Source organism: Podarcis muralis, chromosome 3 (genome assembly GCF_964188315.1).
Source record: "Podarcis muralis chromosome 3, rPodMur119.hap1.1, whole genome shotgun sequence".
Classification (NCBI taxonomy): Eukaryota; Metazoa; Chordata; class Lepidosauria; order Squamata; family Lacertidae; genus Podarcis; species Podarcis muralis.
Window position 1 is genome coordinate 11,497,412 of NC_135657.1, and position 25,346 is coordinate 11,522,757.

General features: G+C 46.3%; 1 protein-coding gene across 2 annotated transcripts in view; it reads left to right on the plus strand.

Moving 5' to 3' along the window:
* Window positions 1-25,346, plus strand: part of EFEMP1 (EGF-like fibulin extracellular matrix protein 1) — a 70,511-nt gene that overhangs the window by 9,362 nt on the left and 35,803 nt on the right. For both annotated transcript variants that reach the window (XM_028725124.2, XM_028725126.2), the window contains exons 3-5: window positions 263-350; window positions 4,896-4,944; window positions 7,555-7,800. In XM_028725124.2, the coding sequence (XP_028580957.2) occupies window positions 267-350; window positions 4,896-4,944; window positions 7,555-7,800 (379 nt within the window). In that variant the 5' untranslated portion in view covers window positions 263-266. The remainder of the gene's footprint in view (window positions 1-262; window positions 351-4,895; window positions 4,945-7,554; window positions 7,801-25,346) is intronic.

Sequence of the window (25,346 nt, forward strand, 5' to 3'; positions counted from 1 at the left end):
CTGTTCCCAAAATTTTTATTCACATTTAGGTCACGCAGCAATTATGGGGCCTACTTTTAGGTGTCGTTCAGTGAACTAGTTCACTGTTAAGCTGAACTAGTCCAAGCACTGCTCTGAAGTGGTACATCCCAGAGACAGGTTTGATCCTGCACTGAAACCCAGGCATCTGCTAGGCCTCCTTTCTCAGTTCCTTGCTATCAGGAGTGCCTGACTGTCATCTACCTATGTGGTTGTTTTTAAATTGGGTTTCCTTTCTTTTAAGATCCATGATGGCGCTGTTCGCCGTCCTCGCTGCATTGATGCTCGCTACAGTTCATGGACAGGAAGGCGACGAAACCATCACATACACGGTAAAGTTGAGGGGAGGGAATGTTGTCTACTATAGGACTTTCAAAGCAATCCTACAGAAGTTAATAGCACCAGAATCTGTCTGGGGGCCAAACTAAACACGAGGTTAAAAGTTAAATGCATCCTCATATTGTAGGGATGGGGAACCTGTGGCCTTGCAGGTGTTGATGGACCACAACTCCCATTATCCCTGGCTATTGGCTATGCTGGGTGGTGCTGATGGGAATCGGAGTGCAATATTTATTTATCTATTTGTTATTTATTTATTTTTATTTATTTATTTATCTATCTATCTATTGAATTTATATACCGCCCTATACTCGGAGGTCTCAGGGCGGTTCACAGTAGAATCTGGAGGGTGCCTTCTTGGGTGTTCCTGGTTTAGATGTTCTTCAGCTGTCAAAGCACACCTGCTTTCCCGTTATTCATAGTACCATTCCCAGCTCCTCTTCCTTAAAATCCTTCCTCAGAACCCACCTCACTCACACCGCAGCAGATGTCAACTGGTCTGTATAACCTAGTAAGGCCTATTTTAGTGCGTTTTTGTGGGGAAAAGGTGTTGAAGTTAGTTAGTTAGTTAGTTAGTTAGTTAGTTAGTTAGTTAGTTAGTTATTTGCAGTCACAGTGCCACCTCCACCCCAGGCAGTGGCTAAATTTAAGATGTGATTAATAAATTCAAGCAGGCAGTGATCTAGATTAGAAATGGCCACATCTTTATTGACTGCAGATATAGGTGGATTTTTGGCTCAGGCGTGTATACCCGCTCCGAGACAAAAAAAAGAATAGCAATTATTTAATTTTTAAAAGGTAAGGGAACTCAGTTCCCCTGAGTTCCTGCTGAAAAAGACCTCTGCCCAATCCTCTTTTAAATCTGAGGTGACCCTGCGACCTTCCATAATCATGCAGGAAGCCTTTTGCTGAACACCTTAGTCTCTTCCCCCAGCCTACTGCACGAATATTCAGTCTCACATTTAATCGTTTGTTGCTTTTGCCTCTCTCCTCCTGCGATATCTTGAGACAGGGATGGGGAAGCTGTGGGTCTCTGGATACTGCTGGACTCCAACTCCCATCAGCCCCAGCTGGCATTGCCCGTGGCTGGGTGTGATGGGAAATGAAGTCTTAACAACCTCAGGAGAGCCACTGGTCCCTCATCCCCATATTGAGAACGACCTCCTCTTCCATGGAACTGCCCGCGCGTCGACATCGGTTGTCAATAGTACCGATGTTCTAACTCAGTGCAAGGCAGCTTCCCGTGTTCCTGATTTTGCTGATCATCCACAGCGGAGCAATCACACTGAAGTTAATGGGATTTCTTGAGGATAAGTCATCTGCGAAGTGCTCCCCGTTGGGTTGTTAACTGGGCGTGATTTTTCGTTGTGCATTAAACGGGCATTGGGGAGATTCAGTAAGTTTTGCTGTTTTTTCCTCTGGGGCTCAGAGGCCTTTTTATAGCTACAGTAAGTCCAGTTTCCTCAGCCCGAAGATGCTGTCATTCCTTTGGAGAGCTGGGGTTGTAATGCAATTAGCTGCCCTCCTGCCCCCTTGTTACACTCGAGGCCCGTTCCCTTCCAGCTCGCTGCAAGATTTGGCAGACTTCTAGCATCACCTGTGAATAAATGGAAGGGGGGGAGAGTTAGTTTCTGCCTCCGATTTAAGCTCCTTGAGTAACAAAGCTACTCAAAACAACCCACCGCAGCCCAGCGTGTTGAGCAACAAGGGCGTCAACATGCTGAGACAGATTCTTAGCTGGAGCAAACGCCGTCAGTGCCTACCAAGTTACGGCAGGGGTGGATTTGGCTCGCCATGACAAGCTGATTTATTAACTCGAGGGTTTCTCTCGCTCGCTCACTCACTCCCTGCCGTCAGTAGTACTGTGAAAACACTGTGCTTAGTATGGCGGACGTGATAGGGTTGCCGGATTTTGAAGAGCAAAAAAGAGGACATATTTGCCGACTTCTACTTTTAATTATGGATCACTATGATAATTCTACCCATGAAAAAGAGGATGAGTCCTGGAAAAAGAGGACATATGGCAACCCTGAGGTAGATTAGATAGACGATAGATAGATAGATAGATAGATAGATAGATAGATAGATAGATAGATGATAGATAGATAGATGATAGATAGATAGATGATAGATAGATAGATAGATAGATAGATAGATGATAGATAGATAGATGATAGATAGATAGATGATAGATAGATAGATAGATAGATAGATAGATAGATAGATAGATAGATAGATGATAGATAGATGATAGATGATAGATAGATATGATAGATGATAGATAGATAGGTAGATAGATAGATAGATAGATAGATAGATAGATAGATAGATAGATTAGATAGATAGAGATAGATAGATAGATAGATAGATGATAGAGATAGATAGATGATAGATGATAGATAGATAGATAGATAGATAGATAGATAGATGATAGATAGATAGATGATAGATAGATAGATAGATAGATAGATAGATAGATGATAGATAGATAGATAGAGATAGATAGATGATATAGATAGATAGATATGATAGATGGATGGATAGATAGATAGATAGATGATAGATAGATGATTGATAGATAGATGATATAGATAGATAGATATGATAGATGGATGGATAGATAGATAGATGATAGATAGATGATTGATAGATGATAGATAGATAGATAGATAGATAGATAGATAGAGATAGATAGATAGATAGATAGATAGATAGATAGATATAGATAGATAGATGATAGATTAGATAGATAGATAGATGATAGATAGATAGATAGATAGATAGATAGATAGATAGATAGATAGATGATAGATAGATGATAGATAGATAGATAGATAGATAGATAGATAGATAGATAGATAATAGAGAGATAGATAGATGATAGATAGATAGATAGATAGATAGATAGATGATAGATGATAGATTAGATAGATAGATAGATAGATGATAGATAGATAGATAGATAGATAGATAGATAGACAGCATTGATACCCCAAAAGGTCTTCCTTCTCCCTTAACCACAGCATTGTATTCCAGTACAAAAACCAAGCCTGGGTCTGTCTCAGCATCTCAGCCTTCATCCTGCTCTCAGCTGAGCTCACATACAACTCCTCTGGCTATTTCACTTAGCTGCAGCGCAGGTCATTTTTTTTAAGGATGCTCTTTATGATGCTAAACTCTCTGTTTCCTAGTCAAAGGGACTGATTTAGGTGCTTAAGTGACAAGCTTTGGCCATTGTCTTACAATTGCCTAGTTAGCAAAGGATTGTTCCATCAGCTTTTAACGCTACCGGGGACAGGACCCCAAGGATTAGGAAGGGAGGCATTGTGCAGACTGACACACACACCCCAACCTGCAACAGTATCTGTATGCATCTCTCTCTCTTTCATCAGTTAAACCTGATGATGAAGACAGTCGGTTATTTAGCTAAAATGCTGCATTTTGAGAAACCAGAAGGGTACTGCTTGATTTTTCGCTTTCGATGTCAAGATGTCTTAAGCCAGCCATTGTTTTCTGCAACCTACCTGTTGATTGACAATATGGCTTCAGAGACTGCAAATCTTCCATTTGAATGTTCCAACGAGGTCCATGATCTCTCCTTGGACATTTCTGTCCCTTTGCACATTCAGTAATAGTAAGTTGGGTCAAACGTTGGTTAGACTTGTGCTCCCCAATGTGCTGATTTTGTACTTGCAGTTAGAAGCTTCCTACTCAAGCTAGCGGGATGCAGATGGCACTGTGGGTTAAACCACAGAGCCTAGGACTTGCCGATCAGAAGGTCGGCGGTTCGAATCCCCGTGAGGGGAGAGCACGTCAAAGTGCAAGTAGATAAATAGGTACCACTCCGGCGGGAAGGTAAACGACATTTCCGTGCGCTGCTCTGGTTCGCCAGAAGCAGCTTAGTCATGCTAGCCACATGACCCGGAAGCTGTACGCCGTCTCCCTCGGCCAATAAAGCAAGATGAGCGTTGCAACCCCAGAGTTGACCACGACTGGACCTAATGGTCAGGGGTCCCTTTACCTTTACCTTTTTACTCAAGCTAGAGAATGATTTTAATTGGACGGTGCAGGTGTGGCCTCAGCAGTCCCTCCAGTGAGGTGACATGCGGGGAAATGCAGTGCTTTATTTTCCTGTGGAAAATGCTTTTGTTTCATAAGTTCACTGCAACAATGAATGGATGGGGATTGCAAATAAAATGTTGCGCAAGCTTGGCAGTGGGAACTTTTCAAGTTTCGTTCACTGAACACAAATTAAAGAACATACTAAATTAGATCACCCTCTAGGGCATCAGAACATTTTCCAATTTGCAAACTGATTTCCCCACAAACACACGCAACCCCTAATGTTATCCTAACTCAGGAGGCCCTCAGTGACGATGGATCAGCAATTGTAAAAAGTAATGTGAGCCCTGGGGAGAGAGGCAAGTCTCTGTCCTGAAAACTCCATAAAACTGGGGCCTGATCTTAACAGCAGAAAATATATTAATCCATATTATCGTTTTGATTGTGCTAATTGGTTTTCATTGTTTTACATGCAGCAATGCACAGACGGTTACGAATGGGATCCTGTCATGCAGCGATGCAAAGGTACAGTAAACTGTAGCAAGCGGCACATTGATGTATTTATATCTGCTAAAAGGAATCCTGAGCTTGAACTATTGAGAATTCTGTCTGCATAGTGGGATTATCTCCATAGTCTTTTCCAGTGCAGAGACTATGGAGAAAGCATGGGAAGGAGCACAAACATTGTGGCCGTATTCTGGTTTTTGGAATCGCATCCACTCTATCAGTTTCTCTCCAGCACAGATTTGCATTCTTCATCATTGATATTTCCTTCTGGGGCAGTGAGAATGATCCATTTACTGCAGGGATAGCCAATGTGGTGCCAAGGGTGTCAAGGGTTTGGTGCCAAGGGTGTCAGCCAAGGGTGTCAGGATGCTGCCAGCGGTTCCCGGCTGGTTGCCCAGGAAAGCATGAAGACAAGGAAAAGTTTCATACCGTCCTTTTTTGTTTCAAAAAAAGCCAGTATGGTGTAGTGGTTAAGAGCAGTAGACTTGTAATCTGGTGAACCAGGTTCGCTTCCCTGCTCCTCCACATGCAGCTGCTGGGTGACCTTGGGCCAGTCACACTTCTCTGAAGTCTCTCAGCCCCACTCACCTCACAGAGTGTTTGTTGTGGAGGAGGAAGGGAAAGAAGATTGTGAGCCGCTTTGAGACTCCTTCGGGTAGTGATAAAGCAGGATATCAAATCCAAACTCTTCTTCTTCTTCAATCTTTACAGAGAGAGGCTATAGAACCCAGCCTCTTGGATAATGGCATTGTCATGAGTGAATCTCCATCACACACCCCGTCTCTCCCACTTCCTCATTCATCTCTTCTGCAGGTTCTGCTATGTGCCCTTTGTCTTTGCGCTCTTTGCTCTCCTACTTTTAAGGCTCGCCAGGTTCTGGGAGATGGAGGGTCTGGGATGCTTTCTAGCGACAACGTGTCAGCCAGGTGTTGCTCTGGCTCTCCCATGATTTCCCAGCTTTTCCCCACATCTGCCTCTGAGCTGCAACCTGCCTCAAACCCCTGTTGCAAATCTATACTGTCTTCCTCCTCCTCCTCCCTGGAAGGGTCAGGATGGGAAGGCAGTCTTTACCCTTCCTCCTCTGCCCAGTCCCTGACACAGTGGAGTAGCCAGCGGTCCTGCACAAACTCTGCCAGCCCCTGTTGCTGCCGCCAGAGAAGCAAAGCGAAGCAGCAGCAGCAGCTTATGGCAACATCTCGTGAGATTTTGTGGAACTCTCGCGAGATATCGCTGCTGCCGCCACTTCCCACATCTCCCGTGGCTGGGGGTGGGTGTCCGGCCCAATCGCCTTCTAAATCCAGCCTGCAGACGGTCCGGGAATCAGCATGTTTTTACATGAGTAGAATGTGTGTTTTTGTTGGAAAGGCATCTCTGGGTTATTTGTGGGACATAGGAATTTGTTCAATTTTAATTTTTTTTGCAAAATATAGGCCAGCCCCCCACAAGGTATGAGGGACAGTGGACTAGCCCCCTGCTGAAAATGTTTGCTGACTCCTGCCGTAGTCACTGTAAAGGGGCAGCTGATCGAAAATATTACTGGCAATTGGCTTTAATATCCCACTTTATCACTACCCTAAGGAGTCTCAAAGTGACTAACAATCTCCTTTCTTTTCCTCCCTCACAACACTTTGTGAGGTGAGTGAGGCTGAGAGACTTCAGAGAAGTGTGACTGGCCCAAGCAGCTGCATGTGGAGGAGCGGGGAAGCAAACCCGGTTCACCAGATTACGAGTCCACCGCTCTTAACCACTACACCACACTGGCTCAGTTGTGAAGTGATGTCAACTAGAGACTAAGTGAAAACTGATGCAGCAGTTGGGGGTACATCTTGGACATGTAACGAGAGTGGGGAAACTGGTTTTGGAAATATTAGATTGAATTAATTTGGTTTTACTTGTAATAATTTGGAAAATCAATGGAAAAAAATAATTGGCAGAAGCTGTAGTCATGCAACCCCAGTTAGCAGTGAGTGGAGGAGCACATTTCTGTTTCACCCAGGACCATATAATACCGTTCCTGAGAGATCTGCATTGGCTCCCAGTACGTTTCCCAGCACAATTCAAAGTGTTGGTGCTGACCTTTAAAGCCCTAAACGGCCTCGGTCCTGTATACCTGAAGGAACGTCTTCACGCCCATCGTTCAGCCCGGACACTGAGATCCAGCGCCGAGGGCCTTCTGGCGGTTCCCTCATTGCGAGAAGTGAAGTTACAGGGAACCAGACAGAGGGCCTTCTCTGTAGTGGCGCCCACCCTGTGGAAAGCCCTCCCTTCAGATGTGAAGGAAATAAGCAGCTATCTTCTCTTTAAAAGACATCTGAAGGCAGCCCTGTTTAGGGAAGTTTTTAATATTTAATGCTGTATTGTTTTTAACACTTGATTGGAAGCTGCCCAGAGTGGCTGGGGAAGCTCAGCCCGATGGGCGGGGTATAAATAATAAATTATGATTATGTTGAAATAGGACAGGCCGTTGTTGCCTCTTCCCCGTCTCTGCCTCTTCCCCTACCTTTTCTTTCCACATGGAAGTGCTGATAACATTCTCACACCTGCCGCCTGCCTGAGACACTCGCCTGCATCCGAGGCAGGAAGATGCTGCCGTTTTGGTGCTCACCTTCGCCTTGTTTCCGACCGCAGATATCGACGAATGTGAAATCGTGCACGACGCATGCAAAGGTGGGATGAAATGCGTGAACCACTTCGGAGGATACCTCTGCCTGCCCAGAACGGCTCAGATTATCGTCAACAATGGTCAAGAGCAACCTGCGCCTGAACCCGTGCCTGTGCCTAATGGCCGAAACGGCAATGCCATAGCTCGAAGGACTGTCCCGGGAATACAGTGCGCGGCCGGGTTTGAAGCCAGCGATCACAACGTGTGCCAAGGTAAGGAAGTCATCTTATGCCAGACTTTACATCCCTGTATCAGGGAGGGGGGTGGGATTTGTTTGGCCCCCTTTCCGCACCAGATTGGCCCAGTTCAACCATCCTGAACTCAGTTGTTGATTGGAACAAAACTGGTCGAATTGCACCCTTATCCAGATTTTGCAATGCCATTTCGGTGCGCATGACATGCACACCCAAAAAACCCACAGTTGAAATGTATATTCAAATATGTGTTTTATGAGAAAGTGCATTGAATTAATTTATTATTATTATTATTATTATTATTTTTGAGGGGAGTGGTGGGGAATATGTGCACAAATGCATGTAATAATGTACGCGGAGTTGTCTTGCATTCTTTAAAAAAAAAAATCAGCAAGAAACGTGGACTTATGCCAGCAAAATTGAAGCAAGGGGGGGACTTGTGCTTATCGGTTTGCCCCTGCTATGTAGTAGAGAATAACAGGAAGGGCAGGTAATGTAGCCTTAGTGACTTATATCAGAGAAGGTACCGTATTTTTCGCTCTATAAGACGCACCAGACCACAAGACGCACCTAGTTTTTGGAGGAGGAAAACAAGAAGAAAAAAATATTCTGAATCTCAGAAGCCAGAACAGCAAGAGGGATCGCTGTGCAGCGAAAGCAGCAATCCCTCTTGCTGTTCTGGCTTCTGGGATAGCTGTGCAGCCTGCATTCGCTCCATAAGACGCGCACACATTTCCCCTTACTTTTTAGAAGGGAGAAAGTGAGTCTTATAGAGCAAAAAATACGGTAATTCAGAAGAAAGGGATGAGGTTGTAGTAAGAACTGAGTCAGCTTATTTCTGCTCTCCGTCGGTTTTGGCACCTGCCCATTCTGAAGTCAGTTTGTCGTATTCCTGCCTTAATCTGCAAATTCCTCCTTTTTCCAATGCGCATGAAAATTTGTATCTAAATGCACATTTTAAACATAATTCTTCTCGCAAAAGATGCATTGTTGAATTTATTTTATCTGAAAGTACATCATCCTCAGAGCAAATATTTATATAGGTTTAGATTGTAGCTCAGTGGTATAGCATCTTGCCTGTCAAGCAGAAGGCCGCAGGTTCAACCCCCAGTCTACCTTGGTATCAGGCAGCTTCCTACGTTCCTATACAGGATAAAATTATGCATTTTTAAACGCATTGTGAATCGACCCCAGAAATGGACCAGTTTGCCAGTACATGTTGGGAAAACACTGGCCTAATATGCTCGCAGCCCCTAGTCCCAGTTACCAGCCCAGCAGCTGCATTCTAACCAAGCTGCACTTCCAAACTTCCTGCAGAGGCAGCCCCACATATATTAGTAGTCTAAGCTGGAGGTTAGGGGCGCAGGTGGCGCTGTGGTGTAAACCACAGAGACTAGGACTTGCCGATCAGAAGGTCGGCGGTTCAAATCCCCACGACGGGGTGAGCTCCTGTTCCTCGGTCCCTGCTCCTGCCCACCTAGCAGTTCGACAGCACGTCAAAGTGCAAGTAGATAAATAGGTACCGCTCCGGTGGGAAAGTAAACAGTGTTTCCGTGCACTGCTCTGGTTCTCCAGAAGTGGCTTAGTCATGCTGACCACATGACCCGGAAGCTGTACGCTGGCTCCCTCGGCCAATAAAGCGAGATGAGCACCACAACCCCCGAGTCAGTCACGACTGGACCTAACGGTCAGGGGTCCCTTTGCCTTTACCTTTTAAGCTGGAGGTTATCAGAGTAGACTATCTCTATGTAGGGATGCAGCTGGCTAATCAGCCGAAGCTGGTTAAAGCCATTCGCTATCCCAGGGAGTCACTGCTGGCTGGCTAGAACCTTGAGTAGGAGAATTCCTGTTAATGTGGTGAGGATCTATTGCAGAAGAGGGTAACCAAAATGATCAAGGGCCTAGAAGCCAAATCTTAGGAGAAACAATTGAGAGACTTGAGTATGTACATCCTGGATACCAGGAGAATGACAGGAGATATGGTAAAGGGACCCCTGACCGTTAGGTCCAGTTGTGGCCGATTCTGGGGTTGCGGCGCTCATCTCGCTTTATTGGGTGAGGGAGCCGGCATACAGCAGCGCACAGAAACGCCGTTTACCTTCCCGCCAGAGTGGTACCTATTTATCTACTTGCACTTTGACGTGCTTTTGAACTGCTAGGTTGGCAGGAGCAGGGACCGAGCAACAGGCGCTCACTCTGTCGCGGGGATTTGAACTGCCGACCTTCTGATCGGCAAGTCCTAGGCTCTGTGGTTTAACCCACAATCTTCAAATATCTAAAGGACTGTCACACAGAGGGTGGAGCAAGCTTGTTTTCTCCAGCTCTGGAGGATAGGATCCGAACCAATGGCTTCAGTTACAAGAAAGGAGGTTACGACTAAACATCAGGAAGAACTTTCTGGTGGTGAGGGCTGTTCAACAGTGGATGAGACTCCCATGAGAGGTTGTGGACTCTCCTTCCTTGGAGGTTTTTAAGCAGAGGTTAGATGGCCATCTGTCATGGATGCTTTAGTTGAGATTCCTGCATTGCAGGAGGTAGTACTAGATGACCCTTAGGGTCCCTTCCAACTTTACAATTCTTTGATTCTATGATTTTGTTGCAAGGCACACTTGTACTACATAATCTAGGAAGTAGCGTATACATTGGACATTCACAGGTTGCGCGGGACTGTCCTATAACACATCGTTGCTTATTTACCAACTGTGATTTAAAGAGCATTGTATTTGAGCCTCTTACATCCTTTGGCCAGGGTAAAAGAAGCTTGAGGTCCGTGGAAATCAATGGTGGTTTGGGCAGTGGTTTTTCTAGGGTAAGGATTCCATCCAACATGTTTATATTCTGATTCATAAAATAAACCCCACGAGAGCATTCCATTAATGGTAACTTAATTTGAGAGTGACGTGTTTGTTGGTAAATGAGGTTGGCGCTGCCTCTATGAATACCGAGAAAGGAACTACAGCTATTTCATACAGCTTGTCTCAATTATGACCATTTAAACCACTATTTAATATAATTAGATAGAAAGGCCTCTCTCTCTCTCTCTATTGAAGCCAGGGAATTAAAAAGAAAAGAAAAATCAATAGCCCCAAATCTTGGAAGATGGCTTTGCTGACGTGCACTTGGATCTCCCACTGGTTAGCCTTAGAACAAGTGTTTATGAATCAAAAGCAGAATTTGGCTCTGGGTCGTTTCTTTCACAAAAATGATATGCACTGGAGGAACAGATGTTAAAGTAAACTATTTATACAAACAAACACAATGAGAAACAGCCTCCAGAGTTTACAGGATTGCTGCAAGCCCTATTCCTGATTGTGCAAAAATAATAATAAAGGAATTACCATTGCTAACATCCTGGGAATTTTATCCTGGGGAGTGGTGGGTGTACACTCATGCAAATGTTGTTCATTAGCTAGCTTGTTTGAAATGCTGGCAAGCTTCAGACTGGATTTCTGACCAAAGGATCAGAGCTGGGGGTGAGGATATAGCTCACTAGCAAAGTGCTATTGCTAATCTGGGGAGGGAACAGACAGGGAAATCAGTGGCAAAGCCGTGCGGAAGATCCCTAGTTCAGGCCTTGGCAACTTCAATTAAAAGGATCAGCTTAGCAGACACTGAGAAAAATAGATTTCCCTGCCTAAGATGCTTTAAATGGAGAGCCAATCTGATGTGCAATGGCAGCATAAGCCTGTCCAGTACAAAGAAACTCTGCTGAAGCTTTTGAGGACTCCTGTGCCTTTAATTAAAAGTTTCCTATTTGCAGGCCCTACCCATTTTATTGCCTCCTCTTGAGATTGACTAGAGAATCTCTTAATTTTCCCCATGCTACTTCCTGTTCCTGTTCACAAATCCTCTAGTCAGGCTTAAGGGGAAGCAACAAAACAGGACCTGCAAATAGGTAACCTTTAATTAAAAGTGCAGGAGCCCTTGAAAGCTTCAGTTGCGCTTTCTTCACAATAGACAGTTGCACATCAGATGGACTCCTCATTTTAAAAGTGGACAAATAGCGTGGCAACTTCAGACTAAACTGCTAGGTGTGGACGTAACCCCATGACTTCACAGCAGCTCAGCCAATGGTTTGACAGGCTAGCTGATGACAGCCTGTAGAAACGTTGCAGTCCATCACGTAGAGAGAAGTTTTGCATGGCTCAAGTCTGAAAGGGGTTCAGTCCTCCCAGATTCGCTTTCTTTATAGATGGCTTGTAACAGATGGATGTTGTGCTGGTCCCGAAGGTTAACCGTGCGGTGAAGTCCGAGTCCAGTCCGAGGTCGAGGGTGCGGTATGGAGGCTGTCTGTCAAAGCTGAAGCTGGGTCCAAGGCAGGGAGTTGGGTGAGGTCAGGAGCTAAGGCAGGAGCAGGCTACCAACAATGTTGCTCCCGCAACCTAGGACTGGGGCTGGCTAGCTTTTATCTGCCTCGAGGCATAGGGCGGCCCCGGTCCACAGGTGACTCACCTCTCCTGGCCTGGAGGCGAGCACTCCTCCTGCGGGAACTTAGTTCCCTCCGCCTCTCTGCCCTGAGCCTCTGCAGCTCAGGAGAGGTTGGAGGGTTACTGGACCCAGAGACAACCTCAGCTTCCCCTGACGGGGCTGAGAGTGGAGCACCTGCAGGCAATGGGTCCTCCATCACCTCAGGAGCCAGAGCAGACTCAGCTGGTGCCTGCACCTGAGGATCCAGCACAGGTGAGGACCCTTCAGGCTCAAGCCCCAGCCCCGGCTCAGCTGGTTCTGGAGGCGGGAACTCCTGTGCAGGCTGGGATTCCTCAGGTTCAGCCTCCGAGTCTGAATCCCAGGCCATCACAGATATTCTCGTAATTTTAAGTGGATGAGCAGGGGGGAAATGTGAAGATATTCTGGAAAGGTATGTTCAGGAAGTATGCTTATATCCTGAAGAGTTCCACTTTACCTCATGCAATGTTATGTTTTGACTGAACTAAAAATACAAAAGGGATTTGCAAATTATAGAGTGATTGAGCAGCTTGGCCTCCATGTGGTGATTATAAAATGGTTTCTATACCAATTAACATTTTTGTGTTTTATTTGCTGCCATGCCCGTTGAGCTCGAACCATGATAGAAGTGGCTTCCCCCATTGTTAAGTATAGTGTGGAAATATCCGCTTTTCGTCACGTGTAATTCGCCAGCAAAAAGGACATAGCCTTGAAGGCCAACACAGGGGAAGCAACATGCATTAAGAGACTCGGTTTTTTATAAGTTAAAGTGTTATTTGGCAATAATTAACATGAAATTGACAAGGATTTCATTCTATAATGCAGTCTAAAAATCTCGTTAACAAAATGGGAAAGGTGCGTGCGTTTGGCCCTAATAGAAAACCATTACCAAGTAGTATCTGTTAAAGAATGAGAGGAAGGCAGGCCAGGGGCAGCTATGGCAGTCACAATGATATAAAACATCTACAACAGCCTTTCTCAACCTTGGGTCCCCGGATGTTGTTGGACTACAGCTCCCATCATCCCTAGCTAGCAAGACCACTGGTCAGGGATGATGGGAGTTGTAGTCCAACAACATCCAAGGTTGAGAAAAGGCTGGTCTATGAGTTTGTAGTGTCGGTATTCCATTAAGAGTCATATTTGATAAATCGGGATTGCTTTGCTGTTGACTTTAGTCCCCTGCCTAGAAAGTTCAGGATTCTAGCAGCTTCAACAGTCAGTCCGTGTTCTGTTGCCACTGAGCATGCTCAGTTCCTATCGTAATGATATGGGGAAAGGAAGGGATTTCATCATCAGAGCATTTATATATATATTTTTGCTGAAGATTTTTTTAAACTTCTGCAAACCTTACGGTTCTCCCAAGCGCACTAGTACCTTCTTCTCAGGTGTGGGCCATGCCATTTTGCTTACATAAGCAACAGCGCTCCGAGACTGAAGAAAGATGGAATTATACTGGAGGGCTAGAGAGAAAGATTGCTAGTATGATATGTCGGCTGCGCAAATGCGTGAGTCTTTTCCCAGATGATGAGGTTTGAGCATGAGGCATTCTGCGTGCAAGGCAAATGCTCTCCCAGTGAGCTTTGGCCATTCCCTATCTATAGCTGCAGTCCTGTACACAGTTCCCTGGGAGTTAGTCCCGCTAAATTCAGTGGGTCTTAACTCTGAGTGGATGTGTGTAGGATTGTACCACAAGATAGGCCCAGAAACTGCTTTATTAGTGATGCATCTACAGTGGTACCTCGGGTTAAGTACTTAATTCGTTCCGGAGGTCCGTTCTTAACCTGAAACCGTTCTTAACCTGAAGCACCACTTTAGCTAATGGGGCCCCCTGCTGCCGCTGCGCCGCCGGAACATGATTTCTGTTCTCATCCTGAAGCAAAGTTCTTAACCCAAGGTACTATTTCTGGGTTAGCAGAGTCTGTAACCTGAAGCGTATGTAACCTGAAGCGTATGTAACCCGAGGTACCAATGTATAGTTCTTTGATTGGGCCTTCAAGCTCTCTTCAGATATTAGCATGGAGTGAATCCGTTCCTATATAATTATATATAGCTGGAGAGGAAAAATGTTGCCCGGCAGAAATAATAATAATAATAATAAATTAACTACCTGGCATTCCTTATCTGTCAAAACAAATTAGCTCCCGCAGTGATGAAATTTAAATTTCAAGCTCGTTAGTGTATTTCTTGTGCAAACCTGCAGCCATTTGACGGGAGTGGGAGAAGGATTTTCCTTGGGATCAGTAAGTGAACCGAGGCTGGTAACAAAACATTTCAAGCCTTGTTGCTGTTAGGTCAGCTGCTCAAACGCAAAATTGTGTTTGTTTCCGTTTGACCATTTCAAAAGCTTCCAAGAATGTAATAAAAGAAAGCTGCATTCCTGCAGAATGTAGTGGGAATTACTTCTGAGTAAAAAGGTAAAGGTAAAGGGACCCCTGACCTTTAGGTCCAGTCGTGACCGACTCTGGGGTTGCGGCGCTCATCTCGCTTTATTGGCCGAGGGAGCCGGCGTACAGCTTCCGGGACATGTGGCCAGCATGACTAAGCCGCTTCTGGCAGACCAGAGCAGTGCACGGAAACACCGTTTACACTTTGATGTACAAAACTCTTATCAATATTGAAATACAGTGGTACCTTGGGTTAAGTACTTAATTCGTTCCGGAGGTCCGTACTTAACCTGAAACTGTTCTTAACCTGAAGCACCACTTTAGCTAATGAGGCCTCCTGCTGCCGCCACGCCGCTCGAGTACGATTTCTGTTCTCATCCTGAAGCAAAGTTCTTAACCTGAAGCACTATTTCTGGGTTAGTGGAGTCTGTAACCTGAAGCGTATGTAACCCGGGGTACCACTGTATGACTCTTCTGACACCCTAATCTTGAGAGGTGGATCCAATTGCAGTCCAATCTTGGTTCCCAAACACCTCAGTTGTCGTACGTTTTGGCTCCCGAACGGCAAAAACCCGGTTTTTGAACGTTTTTTGGAACCTGAACATCCAGCGCTGCTTCTGCTTGGGTGCAAGAAGCTCTTGCAACCAATCAGAAACCACGCCTTGGATGTTGAACGTTTTGGAAGTTGAATGGTCTTCCAGAACGGATTACATTCCAGAACGGATTACGCATGGAACACTCCTTCGCAACACAGGTCTGACTGCTCCCCCACTTCAATTAACGTATCAGGGTTCTGGGCTCCTCAAGATATTTGTTATGTAGTGTAGTTTCACCCTGGGCCAACAGGGGGATACTGTATATAGTTTTCACTCAGGTCTGTAGATAGTTTTCACTCAGGTCCGCGGCAGTTATTTTAGGCGGGAACTCTGGGCTGTTGTGGTTACAATGTGACAGCCGGCTGCCTATAAATACAGGCCGGCTGAGCTGTTCACTGTCAGTTCTATTCCAGCTTACCATAATAAAGAGCTACTTGAAGAGATCGCTGTGCCGGCTGCTATGTCAACTCACGACTTAACAATATTGCTAGTCTACAACTCCCATCACCCCTGACCCACCGGCCAAGCTGCCTATAGCTCATGGGACCTGGAGTCCACCATCATCAGGGAAGCTAGCATCTCAGGGCAAAGGCTATTCAAAAGCCACCCTTTAAAACATACTAATTTTTCATGCGCAGAGAATTATTGACATCAGTGAGCTTTCTCCACAAGACTTGCGCCACCACCCGCAGTCCAAAGTAGTACAACTTGGCTAGTCACTTAGTTGTTGTTCTTTTTTTAAAAAAGGCCTTCCTTTTGTAAATTTTAATAAGTTTCCATCAGCATACATTTTTGTCTGGATGCTTTGTTTTCATATCACGTCTGCATAGCGTGTAGCAAGCACCAATTTTGAAGAGGTATCTTGTCTGGTACAAGAGAGAATGCAGACTGCCTCTTCTAAGACGTTATATACCGTATTTTTTGCTCTATAAGACTCACTTTTTCCCTCCTAAAAAGTAAGGGGAAATGTGTGTGCATCTAATGGAGCGAATGCAGGCTGCGCAGCTATCCCAGAAGCCGGAACAGCAAGAGGGATTGCTGCTTTCACTGCGCAGCGATCCCTCTTGCTGTTCTGGCTTCTGAGATTCAGAATATTTTTTTTCTTGTTTTCCTCCTCCAAAAACTAGGTGTGTCTTGTGGTCTGGTGCGTCTTATAGAGCGAAAAATACGTTGCTTCAGTTAAAAGGAACTTAAGAGTTACTTTTTAAAGGTATCCTCAAAGGGATTCCAGTAAATTAATCCGCATGGTTGCGCAGAAGGCAAAACAAGGTTTACAGGTTGGCCACTGCGTGGTTTCTAAGCAAGAGTTGTTTAGCAAAAGCAGCAACAAAGCAACTCTCTCCATGAAAAATAGGCTGCTGAAATGAAGAATCTGGGACCTACATGAATCCTACCCCTGAGCTGCAGCCCAGGTGCTTCCTTGGGCCTACCTTTGACAGGTGACATTGAGAAATTCTTCCTGGACTGCCTCATTGGCCAACAGCACTCTTTCCCGCAGATCTTACCTGCCCTGTCATAGCTCTGAGGAATCCTATTGTGCCGCGGTATGCATTTCTGCTTGTTTTCCTTGGCAACGCAGTTGTTCTACCGTTGCACCCGGGTCAACAGAATTTCATAGCCCTGGGGCAAAGTGTGTGCGTTGTTTCAGCCAAACTCCGTCTGCGAGTTTCACTTGGCAGAAGCGATACCGGGCAGAAATCCTCCTTCCCTTTCTCTCCTAAGCTCTCTGGTATGTGTGGGCCTGTCTGTTGCCCTGCGCGAGAAAGAGAAGGAAAGGTGTTGCCCCTTTGGAGACTATCAAGATACACAAACAGCTTTGTCAGATCAGACCACAATCCCGTCTCGTGTAGCTTTCTCTTCCCACTGCAGCGCAGTTAGGTAGTTCTGGAATTTAGCCTCACCTAGCTGGGCTCGGAGCGAAGGAGATATGCTAGCATATCTCCAGCTGAGCTAAGGATCGGGAATTATGCCGGTTGTGCGCACACGCACACACACACACTGGCTCAGCCAGAAAACTGCTGTATCCTAACCCTACTCATCCCAGCAGATCTTGCTGTAGGATTGCTCCCTAAGAGGATCATTCTTATAGGCATGACACTGTCTGTCTGACCCCAAGTGATTTGCAATTAGGGATGAACGAGAAAGTCTATTCAGTGTAACTGGAGCATAGCCACTCGGGCAAGGGAGGCCAAGCTGCCTCCAGATTATTTTAATCCAACCTGTGCTGTGAATCAGACCGTTCATGTCCTGACAGAGTCCCTCAGTGGCTTCTTATCTTTCGAAAACGGCCCTGGTTGCCTCCTTTCGAAAACGAACAAGCCTCAGTCCCCTCTCTTATCTAACTGAGTGCTTCGAGTCTCACATGGACATGTTCGGCGGTGGGGAAATCATTGCGGCTTGCTGCTGGCTGAGCCCTTCAAAGGCATATTTTGGAAGTTGGAACCGTGTCAGGAATCTACTTATTTACTCAGGGAGTTGTAGAGATTTCAGAAAAGGGGGCTGCTGCCAGCAGATAGCATGACTGCAGCTGGAAAACAATATCCTCATTGAGATAAGGCTCCTGCTTTTGATAGCTGTCAACCGAGCTGGGCTTGAACTTAAATTGCACTCGCAGCCGCCCGAAAAGAACTCGCTGAACATTTTCAGAGAGGGGCCCCGGATGCTCTTGGTGTGATTCATTTGGGGATGGGGGTGGATGCAAAACCAGGGTGGGTCCCTGGCATTTCCAGGGGGGAGGGTCTGGAGAGGTGCTGCCAGCCAAATTGGCAATACTGGGCAAGAAGGATTTTGCCTGCTTTTTTTCTGGGCATCAGACTGTGGTTAGAGATGCAGTATCAGGGCCAGTGGGGACACGGGTGGCACTGTAGGTTAAACCACAGAGCCTAGGACTTGCAGATCAGAAGGTCGGCGGTTCGAATCCCCGCGACGGGGTGAGCTCCCGTTGCTCGGTCCCTGCTCCTGCCAACCTAGCAGTTCAAAAGCACACCAGTGCAAGTAGATAAATAGGTACCGCTTCGGCAGGAAGGTAAATGGCGTTTCCGTGCGCTGCTCTGGTTCGCCGGAAGCAGCTTAGTCATGCTGGCCACATGACCCGGAAGCTGTATGCCGGCTCCCTCGGCCAATAAAGCGAGATGAGCGCCGCAACCCCAGAGTCATCCACGACTGGACCTAATGGTCAGAGGTCCCTTTACCTTTACTATCAGGGCCAGTAAAAAGGGGGAGCAGCCCTAATGTTGTTAAAGGTGGGGACCACAATGCTTGGTCCTCTCCAACCAGTGTTTATTCAAGAGCTGGGAATACTGTGTGGCTCTGGAACAAGGGTGTGGAATATTTATCAGCCTAAGGGCCACATGCCATCATGAACAAGCATGTGGGGGCCACATGGGCAAGGTGTCACAGACTGGCTGGACACAGAGAAATGGTGGGACCAGCTGGGGAAGAAGGCTCAGAGCCCGGGAATTGGTGGTGGGACAACAATGAGTGATCAGAGGGAGAAGACTTGGGAAAAGATGTCGGAAACTGAAGAGGTAACAGGGCTTGGTGAGTGGGTGGAGTCCGTGGCAGAAATCAGTCCAGACTCAGAGGAAGAAGCTGAAGAGGGAGAGGAGGGAGGCAAAGAGGCAGAGATGAGTCCAGCTGGTGAAGAGGCATATGTCTCTCCCTCCTGCTGTGACCAGCTCCCCTCCTCCCGGTCTCCCAGAACCAGGAGACACATGAAGAGGGCAGAGAATTTAGCATCACGCAGGTATAGTCTCAGATTAATTCAGAAAAGCACTGAAAAAGAGGAGACTTAGGCAGCTGTGGGGATGTAGGGATCTCAAGTCTCTGCAACTGCTTCTTGGGGACAAGATCTGCTGGAGATGAGTTTCTGCGATCATTAGCCCTGACACTTCGGTCCTAGTCCTGTTTTTTGCTAATACAGTGGTACCTTGGTTCTCAAACTTAATCCGTTCCGGAAGTCCATTCCAAAACCAAAGTGTTCCAAAACCAAGGCGCGCTTTCCCATAGAAAGTAATGCGAAATGAATTAATCCATTCCAAACTTTTAAAAACAACCCCTAAAACAGTAAATTTAACATGAATTTTACTATCTAATGAGACCATTGATCCATAAAATGAAAGCAGGAAACAATGTACTGCAGTCACACAATCAATCAATCAATCAATCAGTTGCTGAACTGAGTTCCACACAGTCACAAAAACAAAACAAAAATGCCACAAAAACGCAAAATAAATAGCAAAAGCAGACCAACCTCAGCGTAACACTCAAATCGGAAGCGTAACACTCAAAACGGAGCATGTTCGGCTTCCGAAAAAAGTTCGCAAACTGGAACACTTACTTCTGTGTTTGCAGTGTTTGGGTTCCAAGGTGTTTGAGAACTAAGGTACCACTGTAAAGAGTTAAAATTGACTTGTTTGGTGTGGTTTTCTGTTGGCTCGCTCCTGTCACAAGGGTAAGCAGAAGAAGTAGAGAAGGCAATGGGTATGGCTCTTAAATTCTGTGTTGTTGGCCCCATTCTAGTCACACAAAGTTGTCTACCCCCCTACCCCAAATCTCTATCCCCTATCCAAGCAAACAAGAGACACATGTTAGAGCGAGGCAGAAGCACTTGGGGACACTGAGCAGGGCTTGAGTGATAAGGATTGTCTGGGGGAAATCCTGAGGCGTTCCTCCGTGCAGGAGTTAGTTGGATACAACCCATTCCAGCCAGGCAAAAATATTAAGGGTATGGGGTGTGGCTATGAGATAGGTTGTGTGGCCCCGGGGAAACTTCGGAGGGCCAGAAAGAGAGGCCTAGAGCAGTGTTCCCCAACCTTGGGCCTCCAGCTGTTTTTGGACTACAACTCCCATCATCCCTCGCTAGCAAGACCAGTGGTCAAGGATGATGGGAATTGTAGTCCAAAAACAGCTGGAGGCCCAAGGTTGGGGAACACTGGCCTAGAGGACTTGAGATTCCCCACCCATGTTCTACTGGGTATATCTACATATCTTGTGTTACAGTGGTACCTCAGGTTAAGAACTTAATTCGTTCTGGAGGTCCGTTCTTAACCTGAAACTGTTCTTAACCTGAGGTACCACTTTAGTTAATGGGGCCTCCGGCTGCCGCCGCGCCACCACCATGCGATTTCTGTTCTCATCCTGAAGCAAAGTTCTTAACCCGAGGTACTATTTTTGGGTTAGCGGAGTCTGTAAGCTGAAGCGTCTGTAGCCCAAGGTACCACTGTACTTGGTTCCAGAATCATTTCCTGGTTTTATATGCGTACAGTCATACCTCATGTTACGTTTGCCTCAGGTTGCGCGTTTTCAGGTTGTGTCCTGCGGCGACCTAGAAGTACCAGAAAGGGTTACTTCTGGGTTTTGCCACTTGCAGACGTGCAAAATGACATCACGCGCATGCACAGAAGCAGCGAATCGCGACCCGTGCATTTGCAGACGCGGGTTGTGTTCTTTTCAGGTTGCGAACGGACCTCTGGAACGGATCCCGTTCGCAACCAGAGGTACCACTGTAAATAAAAAAAACATGCGGTAGAATTGACAAGCTGGAAGGTGTGCAGAGGAGGGCAACCAAGATGAGCAGGGTTCTGGAAACCAAACCTTATGAGGAACGGTTGAGGGAGCTGGTTGAGGGAGCCTGGAAAAAGAGGAGACTGAGAGGAGGTACGATAGCCATCTTCAAATATCTCACATGGAAGATGGAGCAAGCTTGTTTTCTCCTGCCCCAGAGGATAGGACTCGAACCATTGACTTCAAGTTACAAGAAAGGAGATTCTGAATAAATATCAGGAAGAACTTTCTGATGCTGAGGCTGTTCGACGGTGGAACAGACTCCCTCAGAAAGTGATAGGCCCTCTTTCCTTGGAGGTTTTTAAGCAGAGGTTGGAATGGCTTTAGGGATGCTTTAGTTGAGATTCGGGTTGGACTAGATGACCCTTGGGTACCTTCCAGCTCTACAATTCTATGATTCCATGAACTCTAGCCATGTTCAGTAGCCTGCCAGAAGTGCAATAAACCTCCCATTTTTGCTCCCTGTTTTGGATGAGTAAAACAGAGGAACTGGCAAGCACTTAATAGGTGGCTATTGGGCTAAGTTCAGCCTAGTAGGGATAGGGAAATTTGTGGTCCTCCAGATGTTAGGGAATGGGGAAATTTGTGGTCCTCCAGATGTTGTCTGGCTCTCACTCCCAACAGCCCTCAGCCAGGATTGGTGGATGTTCAGGGATGATGGAAGATGTAGTTTGGCAACATCTGTAGGGCCACAGGTCCCCTGTCTCTGGCCTGCCTAGGTTTCCAAGGAGGGAAGTAAACAAAAACAGAAGCGATTACCAAACTGGAAACGACAAACCCAACAAAAGAAAATCACATAATTCTGGACACCGTTAGAGCATAATCAGATTGCTGGCTGTCTTTCAACGAAGGGTGGCAGTTTCGTATCAAATGTCAAATAGCTTTTCTATTAACTTACATAAGCAAAGAAATGGCACATGATGACTTGATTCGGGTGGGTGGGTGTGTTGTGTTTCTCTCCCCCTCCCTTTCTTAATTTTGCAGTGATGAACCGGGAGTTTAATTTGGTGACGTTAATTCAATTTAGCTGTCATGCTCTCTTTTCCTGTTCAAGAACTTGCTTTTGGGAAGTATATGGTGCTGAACGAAATCCATGGAAATGTTCCATATTTGTTCTGAAGACGATATGCCATGAGGGAAAGCAGGGGGAACTCTTTTATCTCCGATCATTATTTTTTTTCCTTTGACGATCCTCCAACATTTATTGGTCATCGTGGGTGGGTTAAGAGCTGCGCTCACACTGCGCTGGTTTCGTGCTTGCTTCATCTGTGAAAGGAACAGATTTAAAGAGGCAACTCCTGCAGGAGAAAGCTGGCCCAGTTTGCTAACTGGGAAACCCAGCCAGATGGGCGGGGTATAAATAATAAATTATTATTATTATTATTATTATCATTATTATCCACCCGTTCACAATCTTGACTGCTAGCATTAACATAACTGGCAAGAGGCTCTTTCGACATCTTGATGATAAACTGCACCATAGCGTTCAGATCATGATGCCAAAGTTAAACACAACCAACACTCATAGGCTCATTTGCAACGCGGGAGTCAAAATGCATTTATTATTTGCAGTTATATCTTGTGCTACGTCAAATTTCATTATGCCTGAGTGGATTGCCAAAAAAAGAAGATACAAGCGCATTTTGAAAATTCATAAACACACTGAAAATATAGCAATAAAGCAATGGATATTATTATTATTATTATTATTATTATTATTATTATTATTATTATTACCCCACCCATTTGGTTAGGTTTCTCCAGCCACTCTGGGCAGCTTGCAGCACAGTGCAGATTCACAAGACCCTGCAATTCAGCATCACGTCAAGATTGCATTTTATAAATCAGAGCTTTCCAAAGCTTTCACCATGAACGCTTCCCTTGTTCTCTTATAATGGCAATGGCGCCCACCTGAGAGGTGCCAGATCTGCGTTCCATTGAGCTCCAGCTGAAAAAAACCAGCCCCGGTGACACACTTTTTAGACATGCATCATTTAGCGACACCGTAATTCAGTTTTACTAGCAAACCGGAGGTTAAACTCACCCCTTTCGAGCCCCGGGAGTAGCACGGGGAGCGTTCACGTGACACACCTACACACTGCAGCCCACACACTAACGTGTCGCGACACACAGTTTGGAAAGCTCTGTTATAAATCATAATACTTGCGTCTTGTGAAATCATGATGGTGGCAGTCATTAATTTCCCTAGGGCAGGACGCACCCCAAGTTAACTAGCCTTGGGTCCCATTGGCTTCCTAGAGAGAGATATTTCAGTACCTGTTTCACCATCCTTTTGACATCAGCCACATCCACAACACAGGTAGCGCTGTGTTCTAAACCACTGAGCCTCTTGGGCTTGCCGATCAGAAGGTTGGCAGTTCGAATCCCCACAATGGAGTGAGCTCCCGTTGCTCTGTCCCAGCTCCTACCAACCTAGCAGTTCGAAAGCACACCAGCGCAAGTAGATAAATAGGTATGGCTGTGTCAGGAAGGTAAATGGTGTTTCCGTGCGCTCGGGTTTCCGTCATGGTGTTCCGTTGCGCCAGAAGTGGTTTAGTCATGCTGGCCACATGACCCGGAAAACTGTCTGTGGACAAACACCGGCTCCCTCGGCCTGAAAGCGAGATGAGCGCTGCAACCCCATTGTCGCCTTTGACTGGACTTAACTGTCCAGGGGTCCTTTACCTTACATCCATGCCATATATTTAAAGCACTTTTAACACACATTTAAAAGCACACACTGCCCCCCAAAGACTCACGGGAACTGTAGTTTGTTAAGCGTTCAGGTAATTGTAGTTCTGTGGTGGGGTAAACCATAGTTCTTAGGATTCTTTGGGGGGGGCGGGGAGCCATGTGTTTTAAAGGTACAATGTGGATGCAAACCTAGAGCTGGCTTCCTGATTCGAAGATTGTAGGTGACATTTTCGTATTGTATTAAATAAATAAATAAATAAATAAATAAAACCAGAGCTTCCAAAACCAAGGAGTTAAAAGTGATCTGGGCATTAAGCCCAGATGTGCAACATTCCAAGCATGGACGGAAGTAGCAAGGGAAATGAAGAAAAGAAAAGCCTTTGACAGAGATTGCAGATAGCTTTGCTAATGCAGAAGAGGAAAGCGGAGGATTAGCAAGGTTACTGGTGTTGCTGCAAAGTGCAAGGGAGGGATTGAGGGAAGGTCCAGGTGAAGCCTATAGCCGCTGAGCCTGGCTTTAGCCATAAGAAATATAAGGGAGGAATGTTAAGAGAGGGCATGTCAGGGCACCGCCGTCCTAAAGCGCAGTCGTCACAAGAAGCAGAGGCAGCACGTTGAATGGATTTCCTTCAGCTCTTGGGAAACGCTTTCCTCAAACAGTAGACATAATTCACCAGGACTCTTCAAAGGCCTGTCCTGCAAAGAAAAAAACCTGCACATTTATGGGAGGATATTTACTGGAGTGGAGTGGAGGTTGAAGCTTGCAGAAAGTCAGATGCAGGTTTTTTTTGCTTTCCAAAGGTGGAGCAATCCTATACAATTCTGTGCAGAAGCAATGGGAACTGTCGATTTCCTAAAGGCTTGCTCTCAGGTAGCTTGGGAATAAGACTGCAGCTTAAAAGGTAGAAATGAACACTGCCAAAAGAGGTTACTGCCTTGTTTCAGGTCAAGTAACCAGTGCAGGTGCCAAAGGTTAGGTTCCTATAGATGCTACCAGTGCTTTTTTCTATTAAAATAAAATGTTTAGGGGTACTCTCATAAGTGGCGGAGCTTCATGCTCTGGCACTGGGGGGTGGAGAGCAGGTGGGGGCAGGGCTGGCACATGCCCCGGGGGCATGGCGTGCCACCCGCAGAGGCGTGGTCACGTCCTAGGAGCGTGGCACGCCGCCTGCGGGGGTGTGGCACCCAGAGCAGGCGGGGAGTACCCGCGATGGCACCCCATTGGGATCGCACTGCCGGGGGCAGTGCGCTCCCCCCCCCACTCCTCTTTCTCCACCAGTGACTCTCATTTTGACTCAAGAAAATCACCATTTGATAGTTCAAATCAGGAAAAATAAATACAGTGGACGCTTGGGTTGCGAACGTGATCCGTGCGGGATGCACGTTCGCAACCCGCAGTGGTGCGTCTGCGCATGCGCAGGTTGCGATTCGGCACTTCTGCGCATGTGCAAAGCAAGATTTGGTCTTCTGCGCATGCGCGACCCCCGGAACCCGGAGGTAACCCGTTCCGGTACTTCCGGGCTTTGGCGGGTCTGTAACCCAAAAAAACGCAACCTGAAGCGTCTGTAACCCGAGGTATGACTGTACACTAAATGGACTGCAGAAGATCGCTCTGCTAGGACACAATAGTTTTTTTAAAAAAAACACACAGAGAGAATTGTCAAAGGAGCCCTGCAGCACATATTGTTGTTTAGTCGTGTCCGACTCTTCGTGACCCCATGGACCAGAGCAGGCCAGGCACTCCTGTCTTCCACTGCCTCCCGCAGTTTGGTCAAACTCATGCTGGTAGCTTCGAGAACACTGTCCAACCATCTCGTCCTCTGTCGTCCCCTTCTCCTTGTGCCCTCCATCTTTCCCAGCATCAGGGTCTTTTCTAGGG